Source organism: Polypterus senegalus, chromosome 6 (genome assembly GCF_016835505.1).
Source record: "Polypterus senegalus isolate Bchr_013 chromosome 6, ASM1683550v1, whole genome shotgun sequence".
Taxonomy (NCBI): domain Eukaryota; kingdom Metazoa; phylum Chordata; class Cladistia; order Polypteriformes; family Polypteridae; genus Polypterus; species Polypterus senegalus.
In genome coordinates, this window is record NC_053159.1 from 136,308,059 (window position 1) to 136,330,085 (window position 22,027).

General features: G+C 39.2%; 1 protein-coding gene across 1 annotated transcript in view; it reads left to right on the forward strand.

Annotated features, from left to right (window-relative positions):
- nufip2 (nuclear FMR1 interacting protein 2) overlaps nt 1–22,027 on the forward strand; it is a 57,765-nt gene that overhangs the window by 17,286 nt on the left and 18,452 nt on the right. Inside the window, exon 2 of the mRNA XM_039757288.1 lies at nt 1,944–3,644. Within this exon, the coding sequence (XP_039613222.1) occupies nt 1,944–3,644 (1,701 nt within the window). The remainder of the gene's footprint in view (nt 1–1,943; nt 3,645–22,027) is intronic.

Here is a 22,027-nt window from a genome sequence, read left to right on the forward strand (position 1 = left end):
AGATTGTGGTCACAGGGCATTGTATCGTATCTTTGATTGCTGGTACAAGTAGTACTAGGGTGTTGTAATATTTTAGCCATTATGGATGCAGTGAGAAGTCAAGTAACATCACAGCTTTTATTGGATAACTATGAAGATTACAATATACAAGCTTTCGAGGCAACTCTGATCCCTTCTTCAGGCGAAAGCTTTCATATTATAATCTTTCCTTTTAGGTAGCCAATAAAAGGTGTCATTTTGCTTGACTTCTCACTATTGCCAGGACAACAAATAGTTCTGACAAGCATTAACCACAGCACCAACTGTGGTCATCGCTGGTCTTGTGAAAAGAATGGAGGTAAACGGCATCAACTCAGAAAGGGAGAAGAAGATTTTCTATTCTTTTAATTGAAAGACGAAACATTCCCCCCGACTACACACGGAGCTCTCTTCACTCCTGAAAGATAATTACGTTTGTTTGAAGTGTCTGAATAACGTTTCTGCCTCTAAAATCTCCTGTATATCTGTGCAACTCTGTGACCCAAGTGTGACAGAGTATGTGGATTTCACTTTCACCAAAGAACAAATCTAATTCTTTCAGATAATTAATGCCCTGTGTTTTTTCATTGGGAAGAAACACTGCTTTTCCCTGATGGCAACACAAATTAGACAATCTACAAGTCAATCCGAAAAATATATTCGATCACTTTTCGCTATTCTGCTATTTCACTGAGTAATTTCCGTTTGTTTGCGCTAATGTGATCTTCACTATCATTTTTTGGAGACTTATGAATTTTTGTACTTCCGTTATATCTAACCTGCTCTGCATGTGTATCGCGCCAACGTTTTTGAATTCTTTACAACGTTCTACTTTGTCATCTACTCTGTCTCACGGGATGTGAAAGTGTCTCTCTGAGAAAGTCTTGTGTCGTCCCAAGATTTTCTTATATTATAGAGACATATAGTGAAAAATAAAACTGTTTGACAGCTAAAAAGGAAAATGGTACGTGATTGGAAGAAATGGGTTTTATTTTTGAATTCGGCCACAAAAGTATGGAAAAATCACATGAAATAATCACATTTTTTTCCAGCATATACCTGTGTGTTGGTTTGGGTTGTTTTTAGGTTAAGTAGATGCATAAAAACTCGTTTCAGCTATCATTTTTCCATTATGCAGTACTTCTTGATTGAGATGTTTGTTTCCTTTTTTGATTACTTTACATGGTTTGACTTGGTAAGGTGTTTTAGATTAGAATGTAAGACTGTCTTATTATGAATTTCATTATAGTAATAGGTTTTTAAACTTGTTCAATAGATCTTGTCTAATCTTTACTGAAGGTCTATTGTTCATGTTTAACTGACTTAATCAAATTACTTTTACTTTATTTTTTGAAAGCCAAAGGTTTGAAAAAATTATAAAATGGTTAAATAAAAGGGAGAATTTCAGAGTGGTTTCCTCTTGTCACACTGCATGGGAAAAGAGGTGGAAAGTTTTTTGTCTGATATTTTCGTGCGTTCTCTGCAATGGGAATGCATTCCATCTAAGAATTGGCCTTGACCTGGGTCTAGGTTGATAACCCTGGATACAGTGATTTAAGCATTGGAAGATTACTCTGAAAATTATATCCAGACTCAAAAATAAAAATGAGTCCCTGGATCATTACACAAGTTGTCATTGTGATGCTATTAATGCAAACCTTAGTAAGGCAGAACCAGTTAGCACAGGTTCTGCATTTACTGGTGGTAGCACTTCCTCATCATTTAATCAGTTGTACCTTTGTTTTGTAGTACCTGCATCTAATGTCTTAACTGGTATGAAAACAATAAGGGTTTGAGGTGAATTTGTCATGTGGGATTGGATTTGTGTGATTTCACTGATTGTGACATAATTGAATTATATATATTTTAGTAACTAATACAGTATGCTTAACTTTTCTGTTTTTCCTTTTTTTTTTCTTTTCCAGGAGATGTTAAAGTAAATGGTTCGACAACAGATAAAGACAGTAGTGTATCTCCCAAATCTCAGGACTCAAGGGATGTTCATGTCTTTTATCCTAATGGGCCAAGAACTGATAACCGGCATCAAGTAGATAGCAAGATCAGACCAAAACGGGGCTTCCGGTTTACAACCCACTTCTCCTTCAAACTGGGAGACAGAGTTATTTATAGCTATAAAAACGTTATGGACAGAAGAAATGATAAGCCCTTGGAAAGCAGGCTTCGTGAAGGAAAAGCAATTGACAAAAGAGAGGCTGTGCCACTTCTAAACGGAGTTTTGCCTTTTAATGTCTTTAGTTTTGCAAATGGTTATCCTAGTAAATCAGCACATGACAATGATGGTAGTGGCTCTGAAAGTGGTTATACAACACCCAAGAAGCGTAAAGCACGGTGCAACAGCATCAAGAGCTGTGATAACCTGAGCTTTGGTCAGGATAAAACCATGCAGCAGGAAAGCTCTCCCCTCTTGAAAAAGGAGTTTGAAACTATTCAACCTGATTTAGCAGAGAAACTTACTGGAAAATTGGAAGGAATAAAAACCACAGTTAAATCTGAGGCTTCAGCAGGTCTGGCAGCAGCACGACCAAAGCCTGTATCTGAGATTCAAAAGAAGAACTCTGAGCTCAAACTCTGTGCTGCAGGGAAGAAAAATGAGGACAGACTCATCAAATCAAAGCTTACTTCTGCTGTGCCAACAAAAGAGGATTCATGGACCTTGTTTAAGCCACCCCCTGTTTTTCCTGTGGATAACAGCAGTGCTAAAATTGTTCCGAAAATAAGTTATGCAAGCAAAGTTAAAGAAAACCTCAACAAAGCAGCCCAAGGTGTGGGTGATGCTGTTTCTTCTCGGGCATCTGGAAAACTGTCACAGGTACCAATGTCTGCTATGAAAGCTGTTTCTTCACCTTGTTTTACAAATGGGCCAATGTCCACTGACTGCAACAGCTGTGAGCCCCAGGCACTGTTTACTCCTGCTGCTAGTACAGTAATATCTCCCTCCTTTTCAGAGGGTGAAAGTGAAGTGTCCTCCCCAGACAGTGGCTGCCTTGTAGTTTCCGCAAAAATTGAGCAAAAGAAGGCAAACCCATTTTCATGTCCTTTGAATATGCAACCCCAGTTTTCTAGTATTAGCTTGACAGATATACCCCTTTCACAGACGAATCAACAAACTCTTGGGGATATCTTTCAAAACCAGTGGGGATTATCCTTTATTAATGAGCCAAGTGCCGGTCCAGAGGCAAGTCCTTCTGCTTCAGAGAGTAGAATGACAGAAGTCACATTTCAAGGAGATTACCCTTCTGCACTAACCTTGCAGGGCCCAGAAATTCTTCCCTCAGGACCTGAATGCCTGGTCTTTCCAAAGGCTTTTGAATTTGACAAACGGACTAGTCCTCCAAACCTTAGTGGTATTTTAAAGTCATCCTTAGTTGTTTCTGGCTGCGAGAGTGCAGCTTCCACTTTTGAGGCACAGAAAATCTTTGGTGATGAACTTCAGAAAACTGAAGATGGGAAACTAGGTGCAATATTGTTTGTTCAATCACCTCCGGCCTCTCCCACGAACCCTGTGTTGGCTTTTGCTAAAGACCAGAGGTGTCGGAGAGATTTTGACAGAAGAGATAGTTGGGGGTCATTTGATCTTAGAGCTGCTGTTATTTATCACACTAAAGGTAATGTTATTTTGCAAAGGTGCTTCTTTAATCGATTTTACAATGTGTTATTATTAACAGTTTTAAGGAATGTTATTTTGTCTAATGCCAAAGTAGTTTTATGTTTTTTAATTATTTGCTTGACTTTAAAACAGAGCCCGAGTTTCAATATCCCCCATTTACACACTTTTCAAAGGATTATACTGTGAAGTTTAGTCTTTCAGATTTCCAAATAAAGACACATGCAAGTTTCTCTGGAGGCAGGGAATTTCAGGAACTGTATTTTCATATTTTGTGTCGAAAATGTTTATTAAGCAAACACAAAAAAAGCCTACATTTTATAGGGGATAAATACCAATAATATTTGGAGTTTTTTAAATTAAGTGGTATTTGGAGTATAGTAGTTTCTAGTTAGTATGCTATTTTAGAAGATTTTTAAACTGCACATTTTTTTTTCCTTGACAGTTGTAATATCAGTTGTTCATTCACTCAGATGTGTGTCAAAATCTGTTATGTCTGTGTATCTGTGTCAGACCTGATCTAATAAGAGCTTAATGAAATATTTGTTTAATATTTTGAATATGAGATGAGTCAGATTTTGGTTTGGCCCATTAATTTTATTTTTTGTAGTCCTGAACTGTATGCTTCAAATGCTTGGAATATTGGAAAACAAAATCAATACAGCTGCATCCGTTACGGAGCTCTTCACCCCAAGATTTGTCTCATGTTCACATGAAACCCAAATTTAACAGGATTTAGTGGTTTACACATAGTTGGGTATCTGATGAATTTCCCATGGTTTAGTGTTTCCACTTAATTCTCTTGGGTAAGTGGGCAGAAATCCTATTTAACTTAAAACTGAGAAATTAGATTACTTAACAGCAGAGCCACACATTAAGCAACAAGAATCCAATTAGGTATGCTCTTACTTTTTCATAGCTTACTTTCCACCAGATGATGGCCAACTTTTCTGCAGTGCTCCATTGTTTATCTCTGTAATATTGTTTTATTTGGATGAGAGAAGAGCTAGATAATTTTCAAAAATCTAAAATTACAAAAATAAACTGCAAGAAAGTCAAGCTTGGTTGTACAATTGTATATGTCATGGTCAGAGTCTGTTTTCACTCATTCATTCACATCAACTTTATTGAACACTAGCAAAATACCCGCGCTTCACAGCGGAGAAGTAGAGTGTTAAAGAAGTTATAACAAAGAAAAGGAAACATTTTAAAAATAACGTAACATGATTGTCATTGTAATTGTGATGTCACTATTTTAAGTGTTTCTGTAATCAAGGATTTGATTATTATTATTTCTTTCAATCAAGTTCGTATTTGGAGGATGTGTTGTGTTCAAGTTACATTCCGTGTTTGTCAGCCGTTGTAAAGATAATAGGTTTCATTCCTCGAAGTGTTCACTACCCAAATCGGTACTCATGAATCTAAGATGTTTAACAGGCATTCCCGGTATTAAGTTGTGGATTTGCCTGCGAATATTTAGCGGCAGCGTGTCTATGAACTTAATTTAAACTTAAGCATTACACCTTGCTTTCCTATTGATATGTCTACAAAGGCTTGTTCAGCTTCAGAGGGTTGTTCCTTTCTTACTGGATCTATAAAAAGCTCGTCTTCCTCTTTATCTAAGACATCACACACTGCATGCACGGGTTTACCTTTCCCAGTCCTGCAAACTTTAGCGAAGTGGTTCAATTTACCACATTTTTTACACTGTCTTCCTTTAGCTGGACATTGACTTTTTCCACCGTGTGCTTTGTTTCCGCAGTAGCTGCACTTATGAATATGCTTGTATGCGTCACTCACTTCATATTGTTTTGCTGCCTTCTCAATTGTGTAATGTGTTTTTTGTTCAGTGCTCTTTGGAGCTCTTGCTTGTTGTCTGCGTACTGCGTTCACAGTCAGTTCACGTGAGCCGTGAGTAAATGCATCGAAGGTTCTCAGCTGTTCTTGTGTGATCTTGCGATGTCCACGGCTTTATTTAATGTTAGCTCAGACCCGGCACTTAAAAGTTTCTGTCGCACTTTTGCTGAGTTTGTGCCAAACACTATTCTATCCCTGACCATCCTTCACCAGCAATTTTAATTCCGTTACAAAGTGATCAAAAGTCTCGTTTATACCTTGCTTTTTCTCATTAAACTTGTATCTCGCGAATATCGTATTCATCATTAGGCATGACAAACGCCTCAAAACGGTCATAATAAGTTTTCAGTACCTTGGCTTCCTCCTGGGTGAAAGTCCATGTGTTAAAAATGTCTTCCTTTTTCCCCAGTCCACAGGAGCAGGTAACTGCATTTTTCTCACTCTTTGCCTTTTAGCGGTCCAGAAAACATCAGCTCCACGTGCTGTCAGAACTTTTTCCGTTCTCCCGGCATGTTAAGAGAATCCCAGTCAATTCGTGGCGAGGGAACTCCAACAAACTCCATGACTGTCCTCTATTCTGACACCATTTCTTGTTTTCACAAATTGTGAAAAATGAAATAATGGCGAGACTTTCTTTTAAAGTATGCAGGGGAACTTTATTTATTACAGCTGTTACATTCACAGCATCCGTGCTCTGAATTAACATCCATAATAGTAACTTTGAGGTCCCTTTTTCTGGTGTCTTCCTGATGACATAGGTGCCTAAACCATGCCTGATGATAATACATTTCAATGACGTATAAATATTACAGTGATCACCTCGATCTCACCACCCAAATCGCTACTCGTGAATCTAAGATGTTTTAACAGGCATTCCCGGTATTAACTTTTTGATTTGCCTGCGAATATTTAGCAGCAGCGTGTCTATGAACTTGTGGAATTGCCCGCGAGTATTTAGCGACAGCATCTCTATTAACTTGTGGATTTTTCTGCAAGTATTTGGTGGCAGCATCATGAAGTTGTTTTCGTCTAGCTGCATCAGAAAATGTAGCATGCCGTCTGACACGCCTCCTTTTTACTGTTTTTCTCACAGCTTGGATGGCTGCTGACGGACGGCCTTGTATGGGCAGGCACTCAATTACGTGGGAGGCGTGGGTATGGGGGACACGATATAGGCAGGCAGCCAACTACGTGGGAGACGTGGTGATGGGGGACGCAGCTCCGCCTCACACGGCGACAGAGCTGCAGGCTATGGCCATATATATGTACATAAGTAGGATTCAGTTATGACCGTTACGCGTAGAATTTTGAAATGAATCCTGCTTAACTTTTGTAAGTAAGCTGTAAGGAATGAGCCTGCCAAATTTCAGCCTTCTACCTACACGGGAAGTTGGAGAATTAGTGATCAGTCAGTCAGGGCTTTGCCTTTTATTAGTATAGATATACTTGTTTAGACACTTTGAGTTTGAATGCTTCAAAACAATAGTACAGTGGAACATCGGTTCACAAACGTCTCGGAACACGTACAAATCGGTTTATGACCAAAAAGTTTGACAAACTTTTGCATCTGTTCACAACCACAGACTCGGTATATGAACAAGCCTGTTTCCCTTTCAGTTTGTGCGCGCCGATGATTTCCGCACATGTCCAGTCTTTCCCCGTGCAGCGAAAGAGACGCACGCACGCCTGAGAGAGAGAGATGGCTGGACGCATAAAGAGACAGATCCGAGCATTGTTTTAACCTCGTTGTATTTAATGACGACTTTTTTCTATTGGATTTTAACCTCCACTTCTGTTTACAGCGATTGGTTCGTAGCGTGCATTGTTGCAATGTTACTTTTCTTGGTGGTTTATTAAATTAAGGATTTTTCAAATGTTCATTTTTCCCCCTGTGCTTAAATCTCATAAAAAAAGTGTTTTTAGCGAGCAGTTCGTAAGGCTATAACGCAAACTCTTGCAGTGTTAGTTTTATCTGTTGGGGTTTTCTCAGTGTTATTCAATGTTTTTACATTTAGTTTACTATTACACTGTGCATTCTATGGTATAATTAATTATATTTGTGCTTAAAAATCGTTAAAAAATTATATATATTTACATATAGTTTGTACGGTCTGGAACAGATTCATTGTATTTACATACAATCCTATGGGGGAAATTACTTCGGTTTACGACCGAATCAGTTTACAACCAGAGTTTTCGAATGAATTATGGCCGTGAACCGAGGTTCCACTGTAGATGTTAACCTGGAAATTGTCACCGTAAAATGTTTGGCATACTCTAGCCTTGTACACACCAGGGATTCCTTGTACACACCAGGGATTGGTAGGAATCATCCGTTTACTGATAATCAGTTGCATCCTTTCCAAATTCTAAGTTAAAAATTGAAAAAAAGACTACATGTCTTGCTTTTGTCTTTTGGCATTACCTGTCCATTTATTTGCTGATTGTTATACATTTTTGAAAGGAATTCTTTACCTGCCATGCCTCATTTAGCCAAAAATGTTGGCAGGAGATCAAAATCTGTCTGTTGTGTTCTGGTTGCATGGCCTTTCTGTTTAGTGCCAGACTATTAGTGTGCTTAAAAAGTATTGGCTAGGCACTTGTGTTTCCTGCCAAGCACCTATTCAATACAAGTTGTAAACAAAGGACTTGATCAAGCATACATATGAAAGTTTTACAAAACAAAGTGGTGTTCAGTTTACCAATTTGATTATAGAGAGTGCCACTAAATCTTTTTAAAAAGCATATTTTAACTCCTCTTAAGTCTCCATTAATCCAGCCATTTACTATTAAATTCATGGGATAGCCTTAACAGTAGAATTCCTGAAGCCTACGAAAAAACTTGTAATCCTGGCCCACCTTAAATCCCTTTGCACCTCTCTATCAGCGTCTTTTGTTTTGTAAATGCGTTAATCAGCACAAGCAGCCTGCTGTGTCATCCCCTGCCTTGATGGAGCTCGGCTCAGGCAAAACGTTCTCCCAGCTCATATTGCACTGTTTCAAAATCAAATATCAATTCACCCAGTCGTATGCTCACAATATCCAAGACACATTATTTGCTAAATTGTTATATTGTTAAATAAATAAATCCTGAAAGTGAAAGTAGTCCTTAAACAGGAAGCTCCTTTATCCAGATCCATGCTTCTGAATCGAAAACCTGCTTGTCTTTTATTGGTTTAGTTGTGTTTTTGTTTCAAAAGAATCTCATCTCATGAGAAGGAGCTTCCTGTTTGTGGACTTTTATTTCCTGTACTTGGTTATTTAACAGTGTTTTAGCAAAAAAATCTGTCTTGCACACTGTGAGCATACAACTGAGTAACCTGACATAATGGAATATGCAACATGAAAAACATGAGATTTTTTCATTGACAGTTTTGATACTGTTTACTTCTGTCCAGCATTGATCACCATTGGGTCCTGTTTCATTGACAATTTTGATACCGTTTACTTTTGTCCAGCACCGATCACCATTGAGTCCTTTTCTATCAGAACTTTGTCATTTCTCTGATAACTGCATTTATTTTTATAGCACATTTTCATGCATTGAATGTAGCTCAAAGTGCTTTACGTGATGTCATAGTAATAGCTGAAAAGGAAATTAGATAAGAATGGTAATGAATACATAATATAACAAGAAATACATAAGAGGTACGTATTTAATTAATAGAGAAGCAGAGTCCTTATATATAGAATTGTGTTTTTTTGAGCATGGGGTGTTCTGCCAGCAGGACATCACCATGTTTTAAAGTTGTTTGTGTGTATTATAATAAACCTCCAAGTCAATCAAAAGTGATAGTGGTATTTTTACATACACAAGGCTGTCTTTTTCCAAATAAATAAGTTTCCATGATGTCTTCTCTCTTTCATTACTAAAATGTACGATTTTTACACTTATATGCCAAGGTGAGCCGTGCATCACAGCTGAGTAAATCTGCTTTTAGTAAAAATCCCACCGTCAAGCCACATAAAATGAAGGGCACCATTGTATATACAGGTATGCGGTTCAGGGCATTCCAGTGGTGTATTGTTGTCTGTCATTGGTCATTCATATTACATGTCACGGTTCTGCGTAAAAAGGCAGGAAATATATTGCATGTGCAACAACTCGTCTTTACGCACTATTCCACACAGTGGTGTATTGTTTTGTCTGCCATTGGTCATTCATATTACATGTCACGGTTCTGCGGAAAAGGTAGGAAATATATTGCATGTGCAACAGCTTGTCTTTACGCACTATTCCACATTAAGCTTGAGTCAGATTCTGGTCAGTTTTGAATTTGTTGAGTATGGCGTGTTTTGCTGAAAGACTCCATAGTACACTTGATTTGTAAGTATGGCTGTGGCCAAAAGTTTTGAGAATGACACAAATATTAATTTTTACAAAGTTTGCTGCTTCTGTGTTTTTAGATCTTTTTGTCAGATGTTTCTGTCAGGGCGGTGGAGTCGATAGATAAATCCTTCAACTCCGACTCCTTAGTTTCTGGTACTTCTGACTTTGACTCCCCGACTCTGACTCCTCTCTTTTTAATATGCTAATGTATTTTCCATGTTGATTAAAGGAAGGCAACATACAGTGGAGGAAATAATTATTTGACCCCTCACTGATTTTGTAAGTTTGTCCAATGACAAAGAAATGAAAAGTCTCAGAACAGTATCATTTCAATGGTAGGTTTATTTCAACAGTGGCAGATTGCACATCAAAAGGAAAATCGAAAAAATAACTTTAAATAAAAGATAGAAATTGATTTGCATTTCATTGAGGGAAATAAGTTTTTGAACCCCTACCAACCATTAAGAGTTCTGGCTCCCACAGAGTGGTTAGACACTTCTACTCAATTAGTCACCCTCATTAAGGACACCTGTCTTAACTAGTCACCTGTATAAAAGACACCTGTCCACAGAATCAATCAATCAAGCAGACTCCACACTCTACAACATGGGAAAGACCAAAGAGCTGTCCAAGGATGTCAGAGACAAAATTGTAGACCTGCACAAGGCTGGAATGGGCTACAAAACCATTAGCAAGAAGCTGGGAGAGAAGGTGACAACTGTTGGTGCGATTGTTCAAAATGGAAGGAGCACAAAATGACCATCAATCGACCTCGCTCTGGGGCTCCACGCAAGATCTCACCTCGTGGGGTGTCAATGGTTCTGAGAAAGGTGAAAAAGAATCCTAGAACTACACGGGAGGAGTTAGTTAATGACCTCAAATTAGCAGGGACCACAGTCACCAAGAAAACCATTGGAAACACATTACACCGCAATGGATTAAAATCCTGCAGGGCTCGCAAGGTCCCCTGCTCAAGAAGGCACATGTGCAGGCCCGCCTGAAGTTTGCCAATGAACACCTGAATGATTCAGAGAGTGACTGGGAGAAGGTGCTGTGGTCTGATGAGACAAAAATAGAGCTCTTTGGCATTAACTCAACTCGCTGTGTTTGGAGGAAGAAAAATGCTGCCTATGACCCCCAAAACACCGTCCCCACCGTCAAGCATGGGGGAGGAAACATTTTGCTTTGGGGGTGTTTTTCTGCTAAGGGCACAGGACAACTTAATCGCATTAACGGGAAAATGGACGGAGCCATGTATCGTGAAATCCTGAGCGACAATCTCCTTCCCTCTGCCAGGAAACTGATGGATGGGTGTTCCAGCACGACAATGACCCAAAACATACAGCAAAGGAAACAAAGGAGTGGCTCAAGAAGAAGCACATTAAGGTCATGGAGTGGCCTAGTCAGTCTCCGGACCTTAATCCAATAGAAAACCTATGGAGGGAGCTCAAGCTCAGAGTAGCACAGAGACAGCCTCGAAACCTTAGGGATTTAGAGATGATCTGCAAAGAGGAGTGGACCAACATTCCTCCTAACATGTGCGCAAACTTGGTCATCAATTACAAGAAACGTTTGACCTCTGTGCTTGCAAACAAGGGTTTTTCCACTAAGTATTAAGTCTTTTTTTGTTAGAGGGTTCAAAAACTTATTTCCCTCAATGAAATGCAAATCAATTTCTATCTTTTATTTAAAGTTATTTTTTCGATTTTCCTTTTGATGTGCAATCTGCCACTGTTGAAATAAACCTACCATTGAAATGATACTGTTCTGAGACTTTTCATTTCTTTGTCATTGGACAAACTTACAAAATCAGTGAGGGGTCAAATAATTATTTCCTCCACTGTACATGTCATTTACCCACAGAACTACTGGCTAGGAAGCTGACTCTTACCATATTGGCCAGTTTAAACAAAAGACAAGAAACCCTGCACACACCTACATCATTACACTTGCTTACACTCAAGTGAACTTGTTAAACACATTATATCTGAAATAAAATGAAAACATTTTTTGTAATGTACCATAATCCTGATTACGATATGTGAATGTCAGGTTATATAACAGCTCAGCTGAACTTCACACTAGTAGTAGCACAACTATGCACTGGGCTTTATTCTTGCATCAGATAAGTACTTAATTATGACCATTGTTTGTGAAATGGGACATTTTGAACTTGCTGTATTTTTTTTTTTTTTTCATTACAATTTAAATTTATTAGGAGTCGCAGTCAGTAAATTTTTGACGACTCTGACCCTGACTCCAGGTACCCAAAATTCTCTCTGACTCCTCAACTCAGACTCCACAGTCCTGGTTTCTATGGTATACTGAAGTATATTTACAAGCATTTCATACGTTTTAAAGGCTTTTATTGACAATTACATTGTTTATGCAAAGAGTCAATATTTGCAGTTTTGGCCCTTTTTCAAGACATCTGCAATTCGCCCTGGCATGCTGTCAGTCAATTTGTGGTCCAAATCCTAACTGATGGTAGCCCATTCTTGCTTAGTCAATGCTTGGAGTTTGTCAGAGTTGGTGGGTTTTTGTTTGTCCATCCACCTCTTGAGGCTTGACCACACTTGCTCAATGGGATTAAGGCCTGGGGAGTTTTCCCCACCCCTCTTACTGAGCACTGGAAGAAGCTAGAAGGAACATATTTGTATGTACTTAGTGTATTCTATGCATAAAATGCACAGAAAAAAGTAACAACAAAAATATAATTAAACTTCTGTGGGGAAACTGCAACAGAAGACAGATGTGTGAACTGCAGCACAAAAACACAAATGTACAAAATGTAATGTTTCTCTGTGTCTAGTAGTGAACAGAAAATGTTGTGAGGACTGGTAAAAAAAGTTTTTCTAACTAAAAGTTTGCATGACAGCATATAATTATGCATACATAATACTTTTCTAAAAAATAAAAAAATGTAACTGCCACTGAAATACTTGTTTTGAAATTGTTTAGATGCCGGAGACTAAAGGAACATAATTCATATATCATTGAGGAGTTTTAGTTAATATGTAATACATGCTCTGATTGGGTAACTTCTAAGCCATCCGCCAATAGCTTCTCTTGTATGAAATCAACTGGGCAAACAAACTGAGGAAGCATGTACCATAAATTAAAAGACCCATTGTCCGCAGAAAGCGTAACCAGCTTAAAAATCCGTGATATATATTTAGATGTGCTTACATTTAAAATCCGCGATAGAGTGAAGCCGCGAAAGTCGAAGCACGATATAGCGAGGGATTACTGTAATGGAAACTCAGATGATTCGTTCCACAACCCAAAACTATTCATGTAAAAATGATTAATACAAAACATAAAGTAAAAATACATAAAACAAATTAACCAGCACTTTACCCTTAAAAAGAATCATGGCTGGTGTGAGTGTGTTTCTAAACTCTTGTGGGATTCCACCCAACGGGACGACATGCGGAAGAGTGTCCCAAAGCAATCACAGTCTCCCAGCGCTGTAGCAGTTTGCCATATAAGCGTATCCAAAATGATCGCGGACATGCTATAAGCGCCTACCGTTGATGGGTGATACATGGAACATTATAAAGATCCTGCTACAATAAATAACCGCGCTGTTGCTGTTTCAAGCTGAATAAAGCTGGTGTTGTACTTCACAGCACACACGTGCGCGCGCGCACACACACACAGTCACAACGCTTTAGTAAACAGTATACGCTTGTACGGATGTTGACTATATGAGTGAGGCACGCAGACTCAGACGGAGAATAGGAGATGATTGTGATCAAAAGAAGAGACTGAGAGATGAGCAAGCGAGATGAGGAAGGAGAGAGAGAGAGCCATCAGCTCAGTTGTGATCACATGACGCTCAGCAGACAAAGTGTATCCCTACTACTCGTATTGCAAGACATCGCACCAGACTACCTGTTGAAGCTCATCGAGAGAATGCCAAGAATGTGCAAAGCAGTAATCGGAGCAAAGGGTGGCTATTTTGAAGAAACTAGAATATAAAACATGTTTTCAGTTATTTTACCTTTTTTTAAGTACATAACTCCACATGTGTTCATTCATAGTTTTGATGCCTTCCGTGAGAATCTACCAATGTAAATGGTCATGAAAATAAAGAAAACACATTGAAGGAGGAGGTGTGTCCAAACGTTTGGCCTGTAATGTATATGGCATGCATATTTTTTCTGGTGGTAATGTGAACAGTCTAGTTGGATAACCTTAGCTTAAGCATGTCCTCCTTCAGGTAGTACTAAACACAATAAACTCTACATTTAATAATGTAGACCAGCATAACTACTGATAAGATAAAATCTGTGCATTGAGTTGAAGCAAGACAGGATTAATATGGGTGCATCATGAAGAGATATGAGAACATGCACATTCATTTACCTGTTATGATGCAGAGATTGTCCAGGCTTTGTGGATATCACTTAGATTGTTCATCAAAAGACAGTTTACAGACATGTTTTACAGAAGTTTGCTTGAGTCATCTTGACAAAAGATCCTTGCTGTACAGATATCAGGAATGTATTTAGTTGTTAGCTTGTGCTATCCTTATATATTTCTGTACTGAACAGTATAAAATCACAAATGCACAATTCACCCCAAGTCTCAACGTAGGAAGATTTAATCAGCATCTCATCTCCTCAGAGGGCCTTCACTCAAAACAGTTTATTACTGATCCCTGTGTGTGGTGCTGGATAAGACCAAACAAGAGGAAGAAGGGTAAATGTGATGGCCAAGAGACACTGATATTTTATTGGTCAGTGATAATTATACTGGCTCTGAATCTAGTGGACAATTTGTGAAAACATATAGTTTTGATCTTCTAACAAAAGTGTACAGAATTTTTAAAGTTTAATCAAAAGACCAGTCAGAGGTCAGCTCCAATTGAAAAGTGCAAGCATAGGACAATAAAATAGGTGAGCAGACCTACTGAACAGAACAGAAAATACTGTAAGATAGATATATATAAAATAAAGTTGATATAACATCATTCTTTTGATTATTTGGTGATTAGGAGCCAGTTGCTCCAAAGTACGTTTTTTTTAAGATTAGAGCCCTGTATTTGTTGTTTTCCTTTTGTTAACACATCTCCTTTTTAAAAGCCTTTAAAGGTGCCTTTTCAATGTTGGCAATCCTCTTTTCATTTACCTCATCCTGCCTGCAGTTGAGGTGGCTACTGACTTGACACATAATGCCTCAAACAGTGAGGCGTAAGGTGGGGAAAAAAAACTCTTTCGCCGGGGTTGGGGTGTTTTTGCCAGCTGCATTTTAACCATGAAACTAACTATAGTTCATTTGTAAGCCAAATAAAGACTGTCTTAATTTCTTTAAAACAGAGATGGACTGGGACTATTATGTTGTCTTGCTTCTTGAGTAAAAAGAAGCAAAGCTGGGGAAAAGATGGATTAATAACTAAGTTAAATGTGTTTAAGCAATTGTTGTCTCGGCTTTTTATGTACATTAAAGGTAGAAAAGGCAGTGTGCCCAGCTGTGCTTTCTTTTTGATTTAGATCAGTTTGTACTTGCAGTGAATCACTTTTTCATGAAAAGAGATGTTTTCATTTCTTGTATTTATTTAAAGGCAGTAGTTTTTATGTGCGTCTTTTAGGGATTACTGCATTAGTCATAAGCCCTTTATACTTTACTAGCAGTGTAAGCCTGTGGTGTTAAAAGGTCGGGGTCCTAGAATCTATTAAAATCGTCCGGGGAAAAAAACAGAAATTTAGTGATGTCAGGTAATTAAAAGGAACTACTATGGGCATCTCTCTCCTAAGAGGATTCGTTTTGCTGACATGTTCTCCTAGCTTGTGTATTAGCGGTGGGATAAAAAGTAAAAGGGATACCATTTTGCCAATATAAGCAGCTAAGTGACTTTGTCTTTCTCCTTCTCCTGAGGTTTCGTTTTGCTGAAGTGCTGGCCTCAATTGTGATATTAGCAGCTAAGCAAGTTTTCACTTTCCTTGGAGGTGGAGCCCTTACCCTGACTCCACCTCTCACTTCTGGAATGGACAGACACACACATTGCCACGCGTAGATATTTATATATAAGACAAACTCATCATAGAGGTGTGTGTGTGTATATGTATATATGTGTGTGTATATATGTGTATTTAAGCCTCTCCAGCTCTCCTAGAGTAACTGCTTGTCTCCTAGAATCTCCTCCATGCCCTTGAGACTGTGCAGGGAGACACAGCAAACTCTGGCAATGACACGTATTGATGTGCCATCCTGGAGAAGTTGGACTACCCGTGCAACCTCTGTAGGGTCCAGGTATCGCCTCATGCTACCAGTAGTGACACTGACTGTAGCCAAATGCAAAACTAGTGAAAAAACAGTCAGAAAAGATGAGGAGGGAAAAATGTCAGTGGTCTCCACCTGTTAAACCATTCCTGTTTTGGGGGTCATCTCATTGTTGCCCCTCTAGTGCATCTGTTGTTAATTTCATTGACACCACAGCAGCTGAAACTGATTAACAACCCCCTCTGCTACTTAACTGACCAGATTAATATCCCATAAGTTTCATTGACTTTATGCTATACTCTGATTAAAAAGTGTTCATTTAATTCTTTTGAGCAGTATATATATATATAATTGTATATGTATATATATATATGTGTATGTATGTATATAATACAGTAATCCCTCCTCGATCGTGGGGTTGCGTTCCAGAACCCCCCACGATAGATGAAAATCCGCGAAGTAGAAACCATATGTTTGTATAGTTATTTTTATATATTTTAAGCCCTTATAAACTCTCCCACACTGTTAACATTATTAGAGCCCTCTAGGCATGAAATAACACCCTTTAGTCAAAAGTTTAAACTGTGCTCCATGACAAGACAGATGACAGTTCTTTCTCACAATTAAAAGAATGCAAATATATCTTTTCTTCAAAGGAGTGTCTGCATCAGGAGAAGAGAATTTAAGAGAGCGCTCGCGCTCGTAAAGAAAAGCAAACAATCAAAAAATCAATACGTGTCCTTTTAAGTTTGCCGAAGCACCTCAATAAAGTGGCATTTTTCAGAGGAGCGTCAGTATCTTCTAAGCAAACCGCCTCTGTGCAAACAGCCTCTCTGCTCACATCTCCTCCGTCAGGCGCAGAGAACGTCAGAGAGTGCAAAATTAAAGCAACAATCAAAAAATCAATACGTGTGCTTTTAAATATGCCGAGCACCGCAATAAAGCGGCATTTTTTAGAGGAGCGTCAGTATCTTTTAAACAGACAGCCTCTGTGCAAACAGCACCTCTGCTCACACCCCCTCCGTCAGGCGCAGAGAATGTCAGAGAGGGTGAGAGAGAGGCAGAGACAAGCAAACAATCAAGCAGGCAAAAGAATAATCAAGCATATCTTCTAGCATTGAGGAGTTTTAGTTAATATGTAATACATGCTCTGATTGGGTAGCTTCTAAGCCATCTGCTAATAGCGTCCCATGTATGAAATCAACTGGGCAAACAAACTGAGGAAGCATGTACCATAAATTAAAAGACATTGTCCGCAGAAATCCGCGAACCAGTGAAAAATCCGTGATATATATTTAGATATGCTAACATTTAAAATCCGCGATAGAGTGAAGCCGCGAAAGTCGAAGCGCAATATAGCGAGGGATTACTGTATATATATCTATACTAATAAAAGGCAAAGCCCTCACTGACTCACTCACTCATCATTAATTCTCCAACTTCCCGTGTAGGTAGAAGGCTGAAATTTGGCAGGCTCATTCCTTACAGCTTACTTACAAAAGTTAAGCAGGTTTTGTTTTCAAATTCTACGTGTAACGGTCGACAACGTCCGGCCTGTTGAACTTTCTTATTTATGGCCCCATCTTCACGAAATTTGGTAGGCGGCTTCCCTGTGCTAACCGAAACCGATGTACGTACTTATTTTGGTGGTCTGATGCCACTGTCGGCCGCCATATTGAACTTTCCAACGGTCTTTGTTACTTATGGGCCCATCTTCAAGAAATTTGGTACGCGGGTATCCAGCGCTAACTGAATCCTACTTGCGTACATATGTACGTCCATAGCCTGCAGCTCGGTCACCGTGTGAGGCGGCATTGGGTCCCCCATCCCAACGCCTCCCACGTTGTTGGCTGCCTGCCTATATAGGGCCGTCCGTCGCTCCGGTCTCTACATTCCCTTCCTTGCTTCACCACAGGATTCATGTCTCCCTGCTGATAACTGCAGCCTTTTTATTTTATCCACGGCTTCTCCGCTGTTTTATTGTCTGTTTATTATGATTATGGTAATGGTGTAGGTATTTTAGACTTACTTTCCATTGTTCAGGTACCCATTTCCTTTATCTTTTCAACCATACCCCTTTTAACATGTCTATCGAGGTGATCACCATCGATCAAAGAACTGTCACTTGCCGACTGGTTTCCATGCCCGGAGATGGCAACTACCTTTTCCATTCTCTTTGTTACATATTGCACGGCCATATCGGGCTCACTCTTGATATCTGGAGGAACATTGTGTCTTGTGTATTGAATGACTGGGACAGGTTCAAGGTGTGAAGTGATGACGGTACAGGAGATAATTATACTACACAGGAGCACTATAAGAGTGAAATGCTTAAGCCCTTTATCTATGGTTCTGCATGTGAGTTGATGGCTGCCGCTGAATTGTTTGGCTGTCGCTTTCAAGTGTACTGAAATGGCCAAATATTTTACACCTTTGGACAGCCGCTAATGCCTCTTAAACAACATAGATTCACAGGTGACGATTTCAGTAGTGGACACTTTGATGTTTATGAATGTTTAAACTCTCAAAAGCTGGGTGTGAAGTTATCGTTGAAACTGGTTGTATGCTTGCAACGCTTGACAGATGCTGAATGTCACTTCAGCACAACAAGTCCTGCAAATATTGTCGTAATTGAAACAAACCATGAAACTCACACCGATTATGACAGCAGCAATCAAAGCTGTGAGATTTAAAGCAAGATTACTTTTCACATGGCCAACTATACATTGTATGCTCAGTGCACTCATATTACGACCGGAGGGCTGAAATGACAACGTGGTATACAATGAGATCCTTAACAAATAATTATTGATATATTTTCCCTCAGTTTAAAAAGGTTTCATTTTAACGCAGTATTTTGCTAATACAGTGGAACCTCGGTTCACGACCATAATTCGTTCCAGAACTTTGGTCGTAAACCGAGTTGGTCGTGAACCGAAGCAGTTTCCCCCATAGGATTGTATGTAAATACAATTAATCCGTTCCAGACCGTACAAACTGTATGTAAATATGTAAAAATATGTACAGATTAAGCACAAATATAGTTAATTACACCATAGAATCCACAGTGTAATAGTAAACTAATGTAAAAACATTGAATAACACTGACACAAAACACCCAGGCTCCCTGATCAGCTACAGGAGCAGGCTGGCTCACGTGCTCTCTCTCTGTGTAGCGCGAGCGCACAAACACACACACACACCTATCCGTCCCCCCAATCCCTTCCCTGTCAGCTGCCCGGCTCTCTAATCTCTCTGTAGCACGTGCTCGCGCAGCATTTTTTTAAAAATGACTTTTAAGCACAGCAGAAAAAATTCCAAAGCGCTTGCAAAAACCAACTCACAAGCAAACAAGAAAGCGAGATTGCAGGAGATCACGCTATTAAAACCTAAAGCCTGATCGCTGTAAACAATGTTTTAAAATGAGTTTTAAGCACAGCAGAAAAAACATCGCACAAATCCGAACTTCATTTAAAACCAACTCGCAAGCAACCAAAAAAGTAACATTGCAACAAATCACACGATGAAGTCCTCCATGTAAACAATTTTTAATGAGTTTTAAGCACAAGGAAAAAGCGAACATTTGAAAAAGAGAAATGTAACATCGCACCTAATCGCGCTATGAAAAACTCCATCTGTAAACCTTTCATGAGTTTTAAGCACAAGGAAAAAAGCGAACATTTGAAAAAAGAGAAAAATAACATTGCAACAAATCGCATTATGAACTAAAAATTAACTTTTGAAAAATCCGTAATACAAAACCACCAAGAAAACTAACCTTGCATGAAACGAGTTCTGGCATGAAGTGTTTTCCTTCAGGTGTTTTCTCTCTTGCGATTTCTTGGGTTTCTGGTGCTTTTAGCTGTTTAGCTGGTGGGAGTGAAAGCCTCATGCAGCCATTCCAAAAAGAACGTTCTTGTGACCCTCCACATTACTGGCAGTCTGGCTTTGTTTACATTATGCTGCTTGAAAGCACGAGGGTTCTCCGATTGGTAAATGAGTAAACTGGTAAACATTTTTTCCACCTTTTGTAATTTCTTTCTTTACTTAGATTTCAATTTTCTTCAAAACTTTCTTCTGACAACTCTCCACTTGCTTAGAAGCCATAGTTAACTGCAAAAGCACACGAAATACTGTAGAGCACAAAGAGAGTGCACGTCTTATTGAAAACAATGAACAAGGAGCGGCTTTGCTTAAATGAAAAGCATGGCGCTCTCTTTCTCTCAGGCTGCCTGTGGGGGAGGGGATGTTTTCGCTTGCACTACAGCCTACAGATAGGCAGGCAAACACGTGCAGCAATCTCCTCCTCCCCTTCCCAGCAGGCACGCTGCTAGCTCGCCTCTCTCTCTCTCTCTCTCTCTCTCTCTCAACTGAGGAAGCAAGGGAAACTGGCTTGTTCAGCAAACACGCAGCAGCAATCTCCTCCTCCACCTCCCTAGCAGGCAAGTGCTCGCCGCCCTCTCTCTCTCTCTCTCTCTCTTCAGCTCAGCTTGCAGGCAGGCAAGGGAACCTGGCTTGTTTGTATACCGAGTGTGTGGTTGTGAACCGAGGCAAAAGTTTGGCGATCTTTTTGGTCGTGAACCGGGACGTTCGTGAACCGAGGTTCCACTGTGTGTGTATATATATATATATATATATATATATATATATATATACACACACACACAGTAATCCCTCCTCGATCGCGGGGGTTGCGTTCCAGGTGAAAATCCGTGAAGTATAAACCATATGTTTATATGTTATATATTTTAATCCCTTAAACTCTCCCACACTGTTTATAAATATTCCCCGCACAGTTATACAGCATGAACCCTTTGTATTCTCTTAGATATTAGGTAAGATTTATTGAAATTATGTATGTAAACACACTGTTTATATACAGTAAAACCTAAATATTATTTTCAAGGTATCGAGCGCCTCCGATATCACATATGTTACAGACATTATGATAGACATGCCACCAGCAATAAATACGTACAATGCAGGAAAAATTGTATACAGTAATTGTGTACAATTACATGTACGTACGTTTAGTATCAAGTACTGTACGTAGAAAATTAATTATGATTACTCACCAACAATGACACGACGACTTTTCCGATAACGATGAGTTTAATTTTACTGCACAACAAAGGAGAGCGTTAAAGCTCTTCTAAAGGAGCCTCTAAAGGCGATTGTGTAGCACCACCGTTGTTCTTCTTCCGGCAGTCTTCAATCCAAATCCCTAAAGCAGATTCCATCCAGACTACCGCCTTATTACATCCACTTACAACTCTTTTTATGCCCTGGCAGGGGTGTGGAAATCAAATTTATTTCTACTTGTCCACAGACAAGTAAACTTAGAAAATCCACTTGTCCACCAGTTAAGTTCACTTGCTCATAAACAATAACAAATGTGAAAAATAGTTTATTTTTTCTGATCTCTTTTATTGATACTAAAAGTGCCTTCCATTTTAAAACTGAAAAAAGTTCTTTCAGGGAGCAGTATTTTGCCACCTTGCTCTAGAACATTATATAAAAGATTCCCTTATTATAACTAGCTAATAAACAATCCCTTCATTATAGCTACACTAGTTCTTTTTTTCATATATTATAGTTGCATAACAGAACACTGTCCTGATTCATTTTCTGCCATGTTCTTCAGCTTTTGTCTTGCAACATCTTCTCCCCCAAGAATCTTTACTATCTCAGACAGCATGGGCTGAATGCTGTTCATTTCTGCTTGAGCTGAACTGCATGGTTCCTGGACTGATGGTCCTGCAGAAGTGGATGCTGATGACTTTTCAGGTTTTTTATGAGTGATGTGCCTGTTGCCAGGTGACAGCCAGAATTCCACAGCTGGTCGTGGGTCAAACTCTTCTAAAGAAGCAGTATTGAACAGCCTAGCATAACGCTCAACCTCCGAGCGTTCAGCTTTAGAAAACGCTTTTTCAATTGAACCAACTTTTTTCTTACTTTTAGACTCATGT